Source organism: Eptatretus burgeri, chromosome 16 (genome assembly GCF_056783735.1).
Source record: "Eptatretus burgeri isolate ZD-2024b chromosome 16, Ebu_testis_v1, whole genome shotgun sequence".
NCBI lineage: Eukaryota > Metazoa > Chordata > Myxini > Myxiniformes > Myxinidae > Eptatretus > Eptatretus burgeri.
In genome coordinates this window covers 5361293-5375350 of record NC_140976.1, presented here as the reverse complement: position 1 = coordinate 5375350, position 14058 = coordinate 5361293, and the positions used below count along the sequence as shown (strand labels likewise).

At 46.9% G+C, this 14058-nt stretch overlaps 1 protein-coding gene across 2 annotated transcripts in view; it reads right to left on the bottom strand.

Annotated features, from left to right (window-relative positions):
- The window catches only part of SORL1 (sortilin related receptor 1), an 83413-nt gene that overhangs the window by 17683 nt on the left and 51672 nt on the right, over positions 1-14058 (bottom strand). For both annotated transcript variants that reach the window (XM_085859724.1, XM_085859725.1), the window contains exons 23-30: positions 7650-7775; positions 6312-6431; positions 4846-4971; positions 4583-4702; positions 3651-3785; positions 3322-3462; positions 3041-3175; positions 2741-2884 (exon numbers count right to left, since the gene is read on the bottom strand). In XM_085859724.1, the coding sequence (XP_085715850.1) occupies positions 2741-2884; positions 3041-3175; positions 3322-3462; positions 3651-3785; positions 4583-4702; positions 4846-4971; positions 6312-6431; positions 7650-7775 (1047 nt within the window). The remainder of the gene's footprint in view (positions 1-2740; positions 2885-3040; positions 3176-3321; positions 3463-3650; positions 3786-4582; positions 4703-4845; positions 4972-6311; positions 6432-7649; positions 7776-14058) is intronic.

The following is a 14058-nucleotide window of genomic DNA, read 5'->3' as shown; positions in this document are numbered from 1 at the left end:
TCATGGCATCACACGAGACACAGTAAACAAGACAAGTGAATGTGAATGACTCGAGAAAATAATGAATAAACATAAAAACATAAACCATGGTAACTGTGGATAACGACTGCAATGGGGTCTGAATTTGAACACCAACACATCACCAATTGTTCATATAGGGACACTACAGAGTGACTTTCGGATTTATCCCTCTTCTAACAAACTTAATAACTGTGCTGTGTACGTATGTATAGTGTGTGTGTGTGTGTGTGTGTGTGTGTGTGTGTGTGTGCGTGCGTGTGTGTATGTATGTGTGGGTGTCTGAGTGTATGCGTGTGTGTGTATGTGCATGTGCGTGTGTACCCAAGTGTACATGTGTGTGTATGTGTGTACACGTGTGTGTGTACCCGAGTGTACGTCTGTGTGTGTGTGTGTATACGTGCACGTACGTGCCATGCGTATGTACCTGTGTATCTGCGTGAATGAGGAATCTCTTTCCATAGTTATGTTAACCTTGCTGTAGCGTGCTCAACCAGTGTGTGAGGCAGGGCACAATGTGCAGTAGCCTTTACAAACGGTGTGCGAGCGCCTGACACGTGTTTCTCTCAAATGACATGTCAAACTAGAATGGGCACTCGGGACAGCGCAACCTTCGCCTCCGCTACTTTTTTGTTCTTGGCATGAGAGTGGGGGGAACAGAACAGTGAACATTTTGGTGTTGGTTTCATGCAAATCGGTTTTGATTTGACCGTGTTATGACAAAAACCGCATATTTTGAAAGGTCGTGACCAAAACCGACCTTTGACCCCCAACCGCTAACAAGGGTAATGACGTAATTGTGTCATGTCGCCCATCACAAGATTGGGCAATGAATTCTGAACATTTTGACATCGGTTGCATGCCAATTAGATCAAAATTGACCGCGCTATGGTAAAAATACGAATTTGACCTTTCCGTGACCTTGACCTTTGACCCGATCGCTCCCAAAATCTAATCAAATGTTCCTTGGATAATAACCCATCATCCCACCAAATATCAAGCGATTTGGTTTAACACTTTCTGAGTTATGCAAATAACAAACAAACACACACACACACACACACACATATTCACAAATAAACAAATAAATAAATAAATACACAGCGACCAATACATAACCTTTCGCAGAATGTGAAGGTAATGATGGATTGTCCTCTTAAAAACGTCAGAAATAAAACCGGAGGTAAAAGCTACAATACTGCAGGGAAGCATCCATAACACATAACGCAGAGGTGACAGATGGTTCGGGAAAGGCACGGGCGTGGAGTCACCCGGCCGCAGAGGGTTTGCCGTTGCCTCAATTTTTACGTTCAATTCCCATATTTTCCACTTATCATGCTGAGCATCCGCAGTTCTCTGCACGGATGAAGTGAAGAGGGATATCTGCCGAAATACGAAATGCGTTTTGGTAAATTTGTACCAAATAATAAGATTGTGAGATCGCGAGAAAGGAACATTTAACGCCGTTGCATCACTTGTTACCAATATTATTATCGATAGTCAATAAGCCTTAGCGAGAACGTGTATTTGTCTGCATCCTCCTCCCCAAAAAACATCCAATCCAACGTAAGTGAAGGATTTCTCCAAGAATAATTACATTACATTCAACAACAACAACAACAACAATCAGTTTAACGGTGGAATGCCGTAAACAAATGTAGTAATAATGTTCCATTTATTTTGCAGCTTTAACTGACAAATTAATCCGTTATTAGAAAGAGTAAAGACGTATACATAAAAAAAATTAAAAACAACGTTTTTTTTTTTTTTTAAAAAGCAGCATCGCAGATGTGTGCTTGTTGTTGATATTATTATTATTACTATTATTATACTGTCCAGCGCTTATCTATAAAGACATCAATACGAATCTGTAGATGAAAAAATGTCTCTAAAAACATTTGCTGGTTCCGCCTCTCTTAACCGTGCACAGTGCCCTGCCTTAACCCTGGACGGACGGATGGACAGAAACTGCATTCAGAGGTTGGCTCCATTTATCGTGTAGAATCGCAACGGAACGTGTTCTTTGTAAACGTTTATAATATTTTTTTTTCCCGTGTGCACGGTCACAAGCTCACTCCGAAGGAAGATGGTTTGTAATACCGGCTATCACCAGAGGTGGCGCTATTTCCGCCACACGTCAATTTTGGCGTTTCGATGACATCCACATTTGCTCCATTTCAGCGAAATACAGTACTTGATAACACATAGCACACAGCTATGCCCGAGGGTGAAAACGTCACCACATCACAGTACTGTAAGTCCCTGTACTTTGCCATGTTACCAGACAGCTTAAGAAGTGGAAAATAGCGAGGAATGGCAAGAGAGCAAAAACAACACCAAAAATGGTGACGTGACGGCGGCCATCGGCTTATCGACTCTCACCGAGACGGCACCCAAGATGCAGTTCACCAACTAAACAAACACACGGACTGAACTCGTATTTGTCATTCACGAAGTCATTAAATGTGACCAACAACTTCACATCACAATTAATTCCCTTCCAATATTCATTATTTAATTACGTCGTACTTGTGTACACCTGATACACTTGAAGCCCCCATTGGCCCGACCGTGCTGGTGAATAATCTCTCCAATAACATGGTGGATAGCTTATACAAGTTCAACAACGTAGTTTAAATCGGAAACCTTCGTGCCAAGCTCAGACGTTCCGAGAGAAATGAAAACTGAATGCTTTACACATATCCACTTAAGGACATCGAACCTTGCGTTGTGCAGTTGGCTTCATCTGAACCATCCGCACAGTCTTGTCCGAAGTCACAAACAAGTTCAGACAAGATGCAGGATCCGTCCGCACATGTGAAGTGGTCACTTGGGCAGGGAGTGTAACTGGTCGGGGAAAGCTCTCCTGAAGTGTTGGGAAAGCAGGGCATGACAGAGAGGTTGGAAGGAGAGATCTACTGAGAGAGGTCATGCTTCAATCCCTCCAAGGTTACTGTATGTGATCTTTCACTCCCCCTTCCCACCCCCTCCCCTTATGATTTCCTTTTGATGTACCACTCACCGGGACAGTCCTTTTCATCGGTCCAGTCGCCACAGTCATTATCTCCATCACATCTCCACCAAGAAAGCACGCAGCGACCATTTCGACATTGGACTTGAAATAGCGGAGTACACAAGGACGGAGCTTGCGTCAACCCTGGGGGACATGGGCATGCCGAAATATTATTCGCCGCCCTGCGATTGATGGATGTACGTCTAATCCAAAGCCTGATGGTGTAACTTTATAACCACTGGTGAGTACAGGAAAGCAGCTGGCGAGTGACCGGGGATCTGGATTCTCACCTGAGCATTCGGCTTCATCTGAGTAGTCTCCACAGTCATTGACACCATCACAGCGCCAGCGCAGACTCACACATCCACCCCGCACACATGGGAACTCGTGAGGAGAGCAGCTCGTGGTGGAGAGGGTGATGGAGGTTAAAGCTAAGGAATGGAAAAAATAAAAATAAAAAAATACCAAAATTAAATAAAATAGTGGATGCTTAAAAATGTGAGATTGGGATGGTGGTTGGCCCATAGTGGAGTATTCCCAGCAGGTTATGTGCCGTGGGTGCGTTCGCAGAGGGGGTAATCACTATGTTGCTGCTCACAGAGGGGAAGCGTTTGATTACCCGTGCTCGGTGTGCTTGCCATACAGTTAGTCTCATCACTGTCATCCGGACAATCTGCATCCCCGTCACAATGCCAGGAGTTCAAAATGCAGCGCCCGGAGCTACAGCGGAACTCATTTTCCTTACAGACCTCACCTGCACGCATGGAAACAACAAACCATTAGGCACATATAATTAAAGAAAAATAGGACCACTGGACCTGTGGCTTACCTGGGCCCTGGCCTAATGTTGTAACCCAAATTTGGTAGCATTCTGACTGGTGAGTCTGGAGAAGAAGATTTTTGAAGGACTTTACTAAGACCACCATTTTGACCGACTTAAAGTCCCGTGAGCAGAACGAGCCTTGCAATCCCTATTACCAGTCAGGAGCGGAACGTTGCTGCAAAATTTCAGCCGGATCAGCCTAGCAGTTTGGCCGGAGAAGTCAAAATAGGAGACGGATGGATGGACGGACAGACGGACGATGCACAATGACCATACCTTATCTGGAATTCCAATTCCAGAGAAGCTAAACGTACCAAGAGGTAATAACGAGCATCAATCACACAATAGGCCATGATTATAACACAGTGTTGTGCCGTTCTGTGAAAAGCTCAAAGTTCCGCTTCGTTTTTAACTTTACTCGACTGTGCAATGTTAAATCCCTCTCATGGTGTACCCATCGATCCACCATCCTGTTATCCCCTTCGCCTTTACAGAGACCTTGAGGCCCTTGACCTAAAACATCTCTAAGTTTCAAACATCTAAAGGAGCACAAAAAGGTTCCGTTGAAATATAATTGTGAATAACAACAACAACAACAACAATTGGAATAATCGCCACCAGCACCCAAGCAAGATGAAAATATAACACAAATAAATTATTAGAGGACAGAGTAAGATGGAAGTCAAAAAGTACAAAGGCCTTGGAGGAAGCATTATTGGTCCCATTACCACAGTCCTTCTCATCCTCGCCACCGTAGCAGTCCTGATCTCCATCACATTTCCAAATGATCGGGATGCATTGACCAGCAGGACAGAAGAACGAGTCTGGGCTGCACGACTGCTCCGGATCTGCACGCGACACGTACAAGACAAAAAGCAAAGTCACTGGGTCTTGCTTCGATTTTGCTCTCTTGCGTCGAATGTATGCAACAGGAAAGGAAGTGTTTGCTTCTTTGCACCGAAAGTCTGCAAAGGGAACAGCAAAGCCACACCTTCGGTTGGGCAGTCCCTCTCGTCGGATCCATCTGTGCAGTCATCGTCCCCATCACAATTCCACGTGGATGAGATGCAGCGGCCGTTGGCACAGCTAAACTGGTCAGGATTGCAAGTAGTCCGAGCTGGGGATTAGAAATGGAAGGGATGGAAAAAGGTGGATGTTACTTGTAAATAAGGCAAGCAAAGGTTCAACAGAATGGGAAAGTTCAAAAGAAAAAAGGAGCAAAACCGCAAAGTTTGTGTTGTATGCAGTCACGTGATCCACCCGCATGGTCACGCGATCCAATGCGAGAGCTGTACGTAATTATTCTGGAGCGATGACGTTTCATAACAAGTATAACTCGTCAAATTTTGTCGACTCAGTGGCTTCCAAATTGTGTGAACAAAAACACCACCGAAGAACTCAAAGAGAAAGGCACGAACAATTTCATGAATCGACCACAGTAGCACTGCATCCTAAAAAGGTCACAATATGCAACATCTACAAATGGAGTCAAGGTCATGTGATGGGGTCGGAGAATTCCTTCCATTCATTTTGGAATACTTGGAGCATTTCAGGAGTGGTTCCATTTCACATGCTCTGGGCCATTGGGATTGCAGAGGGAGAGGGATGAGTGCAGGTGGGGGAATGAGGGAGGTGGAAGGATGTTGTGCCCTTGGTTGTCTCCTCTTGTGAAAGACAATGTTACAGAGAAGGTTCATTCTATGATCCTGGTCCATATCCGGATAGGAACGAGATGTTCTGGGATGATGGCACCAATTAGAGCAACTTGGCAAGCTCGCTGCACATGATCGTCTTTGTGATGGAATCACCACCCAAATAAAACATTATGGGATCTCATGTATGCCTGGTGTTTGCTTAATGGTTCGGGTGGTGGGCTTGGGATCCGATGATCCTGAGTTCAAACCCAACTCGGCTGTTGAATTAATACCAGGTGGGGTGAACTCTGCCCGTCATCCTTCCGAGGTCGGTAAAATGAGTGCCAGCTTGCTGGTATACTGTGTCGGAGTGGTGACCCGTCCAGGATTGTGTCCAATAGCCAAGGAGACTGCTTAGGCAGCACCGACGCTCTGCATAGAGTATGGTCCCAATGGATGGATGGATGGGATCTCTTGTGACTCTCATCAAAGCTCATGACAAATGCATACAAGGGTGAGACCTATAGAGGGAGAATGAAGGACAAAGATTATTTCTCACAAGAAGGATTGGAGAAGGGGATGGGAATTTAACTGGAGAATTTCCCACCAAGCCCAGTGCATTATGGCTTCCAATTAGGGATAATTAATGGCACTTCATCTCAGAATCACTACATATCACAAGAGGTCTTGGCCAATGTTTGTTTACAAAGCAAGTGTAAAATTACAATATTTATGTTTAGACACAACATCCATATGCGCAGTTTATGTGCGAGTACGTTCAGTCGAGACGCAAGAGCAGAACAGACTTTTTTCTGAGACTTACGGCACGAGTTGGGCTCATCACTGCCATCCCCACAGTCATCTCTTCCATTGCAGCGCAGGTCTTGTGAGATGCAGCGACCCATTAGGACACAGCGCAGCTGGTCTGGCTCGCATGTTGTGTCTGCCATAGTTGAAAGGTCGACGCACAAGATAAAAACTGCAGTTTTAACAATGCATTGTCACATTCCTTTGACACGCTCTCGGCCTTATTACAACCCTCGTCCAAAAAAATCGAAATGCACTTTCGATCCTGACAAATCTCACACTCTCCCTCTCCAAAAGGGATGTCTGGAAACTCCCTCTCTCCCCTCCCCATCTCCTTTCTTAACCTCTTGAGGAATTTCAGTCACACAAACTCCTGGGTCTCACCATCAGCCATGACCTTTCTTGGGCAAACCACATTTCGAAGTTGGCCTCCAAAGCCAGACGGCGACTGGGCATCCTCCATCGTACAAAGTCATTCCTTGGCACACCTGAACGCCTACCCGTCGCCAAGGCTTTCATCCGCAGCTTGATGGCGCACTGCTCTCCCCTCTTGGGTAGCTCCCCTGCCTCACACCTTGCTCAGCTTGATGCCGTGGAAACCAAGGTCTTCAAGATAATTGGTATCTCCTGCGACGAAGCTGATACTATGGGCCAATCACTCTCCCATCACAGACAGATCAGTGGTCTCTGGCTTCTACCACCTCCTTTCTGGTCTTGCATCCTCTGCTCTCTCCATGCGTTGTACTCTCCCACCATGGTCACACATGATCCAGATTCCGGTGAAACTCCCAAAATCGAAATTGCTGCTCAACTCTGCTCATTTGTTCCTCTATTTTTCTCACCTGTGGAACCAACTTCCATATTCTCTTCAATCTCATTCTTCCCTCCAGGTCTTCAAGACAGCTGTTCATCACAATCTCAGTTCATCCCAAATCCAAAACCATGGTCTTTTCTACCTCCGTTAACACCCCTCCCATCCACCCACCCTTTAAGCTGACCTCGGTGCAGAATTACAGTTTGTCCTTCTTGAAAGTTTGCTTCTGTATCAATTTTGTTCACCCTATGCATCCTTCTGTATCCATTTTGTCCACCCCGTGCATTCCTCTCCTGCTCCTCATTCCTTACCACTGCCGTTGTTTGTCCAAGTTTGCCCTTATTTTGTCGTTAAACCCTGCTGTTGTTTTCCCCCCTCCCTCTATTGTTCCTTTTGGCCTTTTACGTCCTGATCCATCCAGTGTTTTAGCTGGTCCACGAGCCTCAACACCATACAAAAAAAAAAAAACTTCCAACTCAACATCAGTTAAAACCAATGTCATTCCTAATTACAGGCCCAACCCAAGTCACACAAACTCACCACAATTGTTCTCATCAGAGCCATCCAAGCAGTCATTATCACCATCACAGCGCCACAGTGGGTTGATGCAGTGACCGTTATCACAACGATATTGGGCACCACAGTCAGCATCAAGTGTCGATTCGTCTACAGAATCAGATTCAAGGAATGAACTTCGGATATTCCATTGCCAATCCAAAAACAACTGGCATAGTGATGAAGGTCAAAAAAGGTAAAACTAATTTATGCCCAACTATTTTCCAGCCCTGGATCACATCTCAACACTGATCGAGGAGGATGATGATGATGATGATGAAAATAACAATTAGAAGGGCACTCTGGAGAGTGCACAAGTCTGCCATGCAATACTTGATCTAGTAGAACATATCGTGGTGAATAATTTTTTGAAATATCATGCCAAATATCGGTTTAGACATATCTCTAAATCAGGTCAGGTCAGGTATGGGAGCATGCGCCAGAGCAGCGAGTCGCTGCGTCCACTTTCTGCCGGTACTCCATAGGCCTCCGTCTGGCCATCCCCTAGGCAGATGCCTGGCCCATCCTCATCTCCTTGAGATGCTGATCAACGGGCTGCAACCACAAGGCACTTGATCATCCCATTGGCCTCCAGCACTCACCAGGCTCCCTTGCTGAGAGAATCTGGTGAGCAGGATCTGCGTCAGAAAAATGAGCCACATGTCCATACAGCCGCAGCTGACGCCCACGAACTATGCAGGAAACAAATCTCATTTTAGTCTCTCAGCAACCTCTCGTTGGACACAAAGTCCAATCAGTGATAGCCAAGGATTCTCCAAAGAGTCCTTGTTCCAAAGGAATTAAGTCTCCGTCTCAGATCCTTGGTCAGAGTCCAAGTCTCACATTCGTAGAGCAAGACTAGAAGCACCGAGGACCTGAACACTCGGACTTTCGTCCTCCCGCACAGGTACCGACAGCGCCACACACCATGATCCAGTGAATTAATGACTCCCCAGGCCCGACCCAGACATCTATTAACCTCTGGCTCACAGCCGGAAGAGACATGAATATCACTGCCAAGGTAAGTGAATCTCTCCACTACCTCAACATCCTCACCACAAACAGGCACAGACAAGAGAGCAGCATCCAAAATGTCATTAAAAGCCTCGATCTCAGTTTTGACCCAGGAAACCCATAATTCCAGCGGCTCCGACTTCTCATTCAGCACCTCGAGGGCCCCCAAAAGTATTTCCACAATCTACGCAAAGATGACTGCATCATCTGCGAAATTAGAGATCTTGACATTCCCAAACGATGCACCACAGCTTGATCTCTCTGACATCCTCCCCAGAATCGAGTCCATACAAGTGCTGAAAAGTGTGGGGGCCAGTACACACCCCTGATGAACTCCAGTAACAACTGGAAATAAGTTGGAGATGGTATCACCACACTTTACAGCACTCTCAGTACCAGAGTATAGTTCAGACATCAGATCGATCAGTTTTGGTGGCACCCCTCAAAGACTAAGAATCCTCCGGAGGGCATCCTGATTCACTGAATCGAACGCTTTACAGAGAGCAATATAGGCTGCAAGCAGGCCATGCTGAAACTTTCGCCTGCACTCGTTGAGGACCCGAAGAGCAAGGCTACGGTCAATCGTTGACTTCTTTGGTGTAAAGCCTGACTGCTCTGGATGCTGGTGCTCAAGCAGATGGTGGCGAATCCTATCAATAATTATCTGAGCAAAGACCTTGACCGGCACTGAGAGCAGCGTCACCCCTCGGTAGTTGTTGCAGTCCTGGCGATCACCCTTCCCTTTCCAGAGAGGGACAACGAGGCCCCTCTTTCAGTCAGTTGAGATGATGCCTGTGTTCCAGGCATAGCACAGAACTGCATGCAATGACACGAGTGCAGCATTTCCACCAGCCTTGAGAAGTTCAGCATGGATGTCACAGTTCCCAGGAGCTTTACCCCATTTCAACCGTTCACCGCAGTCTGTGTTTCCACAAACGAAGGTGGACCACAGTTGATTGGAGTGTCAGTAATAGGGATAGTAACACCCCTGACATCCAACTCAACAGCTGGTGGATCAGCCATGTACAGCCACTCAAAGTAACTGGGCCAGTGGGCCTTCAATTCAGACTCCTCTGTCAAGAGCCCTCCACCCTCTGCTCTAACTACAGTAGACCAAGGGACGGACTTGGAGGAACGCAATGCGTGAATTCCCCTGTAAGCAGGATGAGAATCACTTAACTACAGGTGATTCTCTACCCCCTCACAGATTCCTCGCACATAGGCCTCCTTGTCCACCCTCAGCGAACGTACAGTTTTACACCTCAGCTCCTTCAACAGCTCAGCTTTGACATGAAACTCTGCCATATCTCGAAATGGTGAAGAAAAACTTCAAAAATAATTATTTTATCCGGATCATGGTCTTCCCCAAGATTGAAACAATTCTTCCTCATCACACACCCAATGTGTCCACCAAGTTTCGTCCGAATCTGACCACAACTTGAGATATCATACTATATATCATTTTCGCCCTATCTCTCAATGATGAACAATCACTTAAAAAATTCCAGTAGTCGGATCCGGATCCAGATCTTCACCAAAATCTAATCAGTTCGTCCTCGTCACACACCCAACCTGCCCACCAAATTTCATCCGAATCCATCCACCACTTTTTGAGATATCTTGCACACAAACAAACAAGAAAGATGTGCATGGCACGATGCTTGCGAAATCCATGAAACAAATTTGACCTTAAAAATAATGTGTGGTTGAATTCAATGACCAAATATGTAAATCCTCTTCAAATTTCTCGTCAATCAGATGAAAATTGAGGATTTTAGAAATTTGAGAGTTGTTGACCTTTTGACCTCAAAAACAATGGGCATCTTGCTTTTGACAAACTCTACCATGTGGTGAAGTTTCGAGAAGATCGGTTTAAAATTGTGACCTGTAGGCGATTGACAAACAAATAAACAGACAAGCCGGTAGGCGGCAATGGGTCGCCGAGCATGGAAACTATAAGATATCGAGCAAAATGGATGTCATATAGCGGATAGAGAATCACCTTAAGATTATGCATATCAAATCTCATCCAGTTCCATCGACTGATAACTACTCGGTATCCATTTGAATGAAAAGTACAGAAAATGCGGTTTGAAATCGGAACTCCGCAAAGTTTGAGGGGGTGCTGTGGGTGAACAAAGATATAAATCGAAAATCCGGTTCGATCGTTTGTGCACAATGTATTCCAGACGATTGGTGTGAATTTTCATGACCATCCGACCATAACCCTCGGAGGAGTAGCATTTGGCGCGAAGGCATCTCCAGCTCTCGCATATTATCGATTTTTGCACTAATTGACATTTGACCCCTGACCTAAGCGAAATCGGTCAATATGTCCTGAGGCAAAGTTTGTCGTACTCATTGAGTACCATGAACCTGCAAAGTTTCATTCGAATCGATGCACTCATCTGGTCGCTAGGAGGCCTTCAATTTTTGCCAATTTTTGCGCATACCCTAATTGTAGGGGGCGCTGCGGGTAAAGTATTCCATATATCACAAAAACCAAAATATATTTGATAGAGCATCACCTGTAGATCATTCGTGCCAAATTTCATAACCCTACGTGTGATAATGGCTTTCGGAATTGATTTCGCGTGAACGGTACCGATTTTGAAGGTTTTTCGGTTGTTGCTAGGGAATTGGATGTCAGGTCAGGTTCGATCTGTGACCTGCTACAGGTACCATGTAAACCTGTACTAACCTGTTCCATGGTCGGGTTGTCGGCGACTAAACCGTCTCCCCCACCAGGTTTTCTGGTGAGGAGGGTGTTTGGATATGGACACCCAGCAGGATTAAAAACAAAACCTGTCAAAGGGCGGAGGAGCTCCTTGTGAGCCAACGGCCATCCATATCTAGTGCCCAACTGTGTCTGCGGATGTCCTCCTGCAGTTGGGTCACTTCTTATTATGAGGTTGGTGGCAGGATTTGCACTCCGGCCACCGTAAAACCCTTCATTCCGCAAAACGCAAAAACGCAAAAAAAATCTGAAAACCCACTCCGTGGGAGTACCTCCTGTGCAGCTTCCCTTTGCAGGGCAGCTCACCGGATGACGGGATTGGGGCAAAGCCTTCGGGACCCCCAATCTTTGATAGGAGGGAAACCACGGGGTAACATCCCTGGGTCAGATTGCGGGAGAGTGTGTCGGAGTGGTGCTGAGGTGTCGTCCACCAGACGGCGGTCTCCTTGGGTTAACCTGAGGCGGTCCCTTCGGTTGGGTGCCTGGAATGTCCTATCCCTAAGAGAGGATGATCACCTGTCTCTGTTATCATCTGAGCTCAAGCGTTTGGACATCGGGATTGCAGCTCTCTCTGAGGTTCGGAGACCGGATTGCGGCGAGATAATGGTGGGTGGTTACACCTACTATTGGTCTGGTCGCTCTGATGGTTACCATACCCAAGGAGTTGCTGTAGCTGTGTCCAATAAGCTGACCCCAATGATAATTGAGGTAACACCGGTCAACGAGTGTATTATGAGATTAAGGATTCGTCACTCCTTTGGTGTCATTTCCCTGGTCTCTGTTTATGCTCCGACTGAGGCGAGTGATCTCACCGTGAAGGATGCATTCTACGCCACACTCGAGTCTGTGGTTGATCAGTGCCCCAGACGAGACACACTTCTAGTCTTGGGGGATTTCAATGCATCGACTGGAACTGATAGGGACGGTTATGAGGTGTGTGTTGGTCCCCATGGGTCAGGAACTATGAACCAGAATGGCACTAAGTTCCTTGACTTTGCAAGAAGTCATGGACTTAGGGTGGCTGGTTCATGGTTTCAGCGCCCACAAGCTCATCGCTGGACTTGGTATTCCAACGCTGGCGGTGTGGCAAAGGAGATTGACCATGTCCTCATTGACGGTCGTTGGAGGATGATCCAGAACTGCAGGGTCTACCGGAGTGCTCAGTTCCTCAATACTGACCACAGGCTTGTTGTAGCAACTCTAAAGCTGCACCTTAAATCCTGGAGAATGGTACCATCCCAGCCTAGGCTGGATGTTGCCAAGCTCAGAGATGAGAGAGTAGCTGAGGAGTTTGCGAACAGGCTGAGTGGACACTTGGGGGGTCTTGGTGCTTTGGGGGATCCTGAAGAGTTGTGGAGCGCCTTCAAGACCACCGTCCTTGATGTTGCCGGTGGATGCCTTGGAGCTCACCGCAGGGCAAAGAAGAATTTTGTCTCTCAAGGGACACTGGATACCATTGACCAGAGTCGCAGGGCCAGGCTGAATGGCAGAGCTGAGCTGTTCAGGGAGCTGAGGCGTAAAACTGTACGTGCACTGAGGGTGGACAAGGAGGCCTATGTGCGAGGAATCTGTGAGGGGGTAGAGCATCACCTGTGGACAGGTGATTCTCGTCCCGCTTACAGGGGAATTTGCGCATTACGTTCATCCAAGCCCATCCCTCAGAGCACTACAGTTCGAGCAGAGAGTGGTAGGCTCTTGACAGAGGAGTCTGAAGTGAAGGCCCGCTGGGCCGGTTACTTTGAGCGGTTGTACCAGGCTGATCCCCCAATTGTCGAGTTGGACGTCAAGGGTGTTACAATCCCTGTTGCTGACCCTCGAATCAACTGTGGTCCACCTACGCTTGTGGAAACACGGGCTGCGGTGAACCAGTTGAAACGGGGCAAAGCTCCAGGGATCTGTGGCATCCATGCTGAACTTCTCAAGGCTGGTGGAAATGCTGCACTCATGTCGTTGCATGCAGTTTTGTGCTCTGCCTGGAACACAGGCATCATCCCAACTGACTGGAAGAGGGGCCTTGTTGTCCCTCTCTGGAAAGAGAAGGGTGATCGCCAAGACTGCAACAACTACCGAGGGGTGACGCTGCTCTCAGTGCCGGGCAAGGTCTTTGCTCGGATAATTCTCGATAGGGTTCGCCACCATCTGCTTGAGCACCAGCGTCCAGAGCAGTCAGGCTTTACACCAAAGAGGTCAACGATTGACCGTATCCTTGCACTTCGTGTCCTCACCGAACGCAGACGAGAGTTTCGGCAGGGGCTGCTTGCAGCCTATGTTGATCTCTGTAAAGCGTTCGATTCAGTGAATCGGGATGTCCTCTGGAGGATTCTTGGTCTTCGTGGGGTGCCACCAAAACTGATCGATCTGATGTCTGAACTCTACTCTGGTACTGAGAGTGCTGTGAAGTGTGGTGGTACCATCTCTGACTTATTTCCAGTTGTTACTGGAGTTCGTCAGGGATGTGTACTTGCCCCCACACTTTTCAGCACTTGTATGGACTGGATTCTAGGGAGGATGTCGGAGAGATCAAGTTGCGGTGCGTCATTTGGGAATGTCAAGATCTCGGACCTTGACTTTGCAGATGATGCAGTCATCTTTGCGGAGACTTTAGACATCCTCTTGGGGGCCCTCGAGGTGCTGAATGAGGAG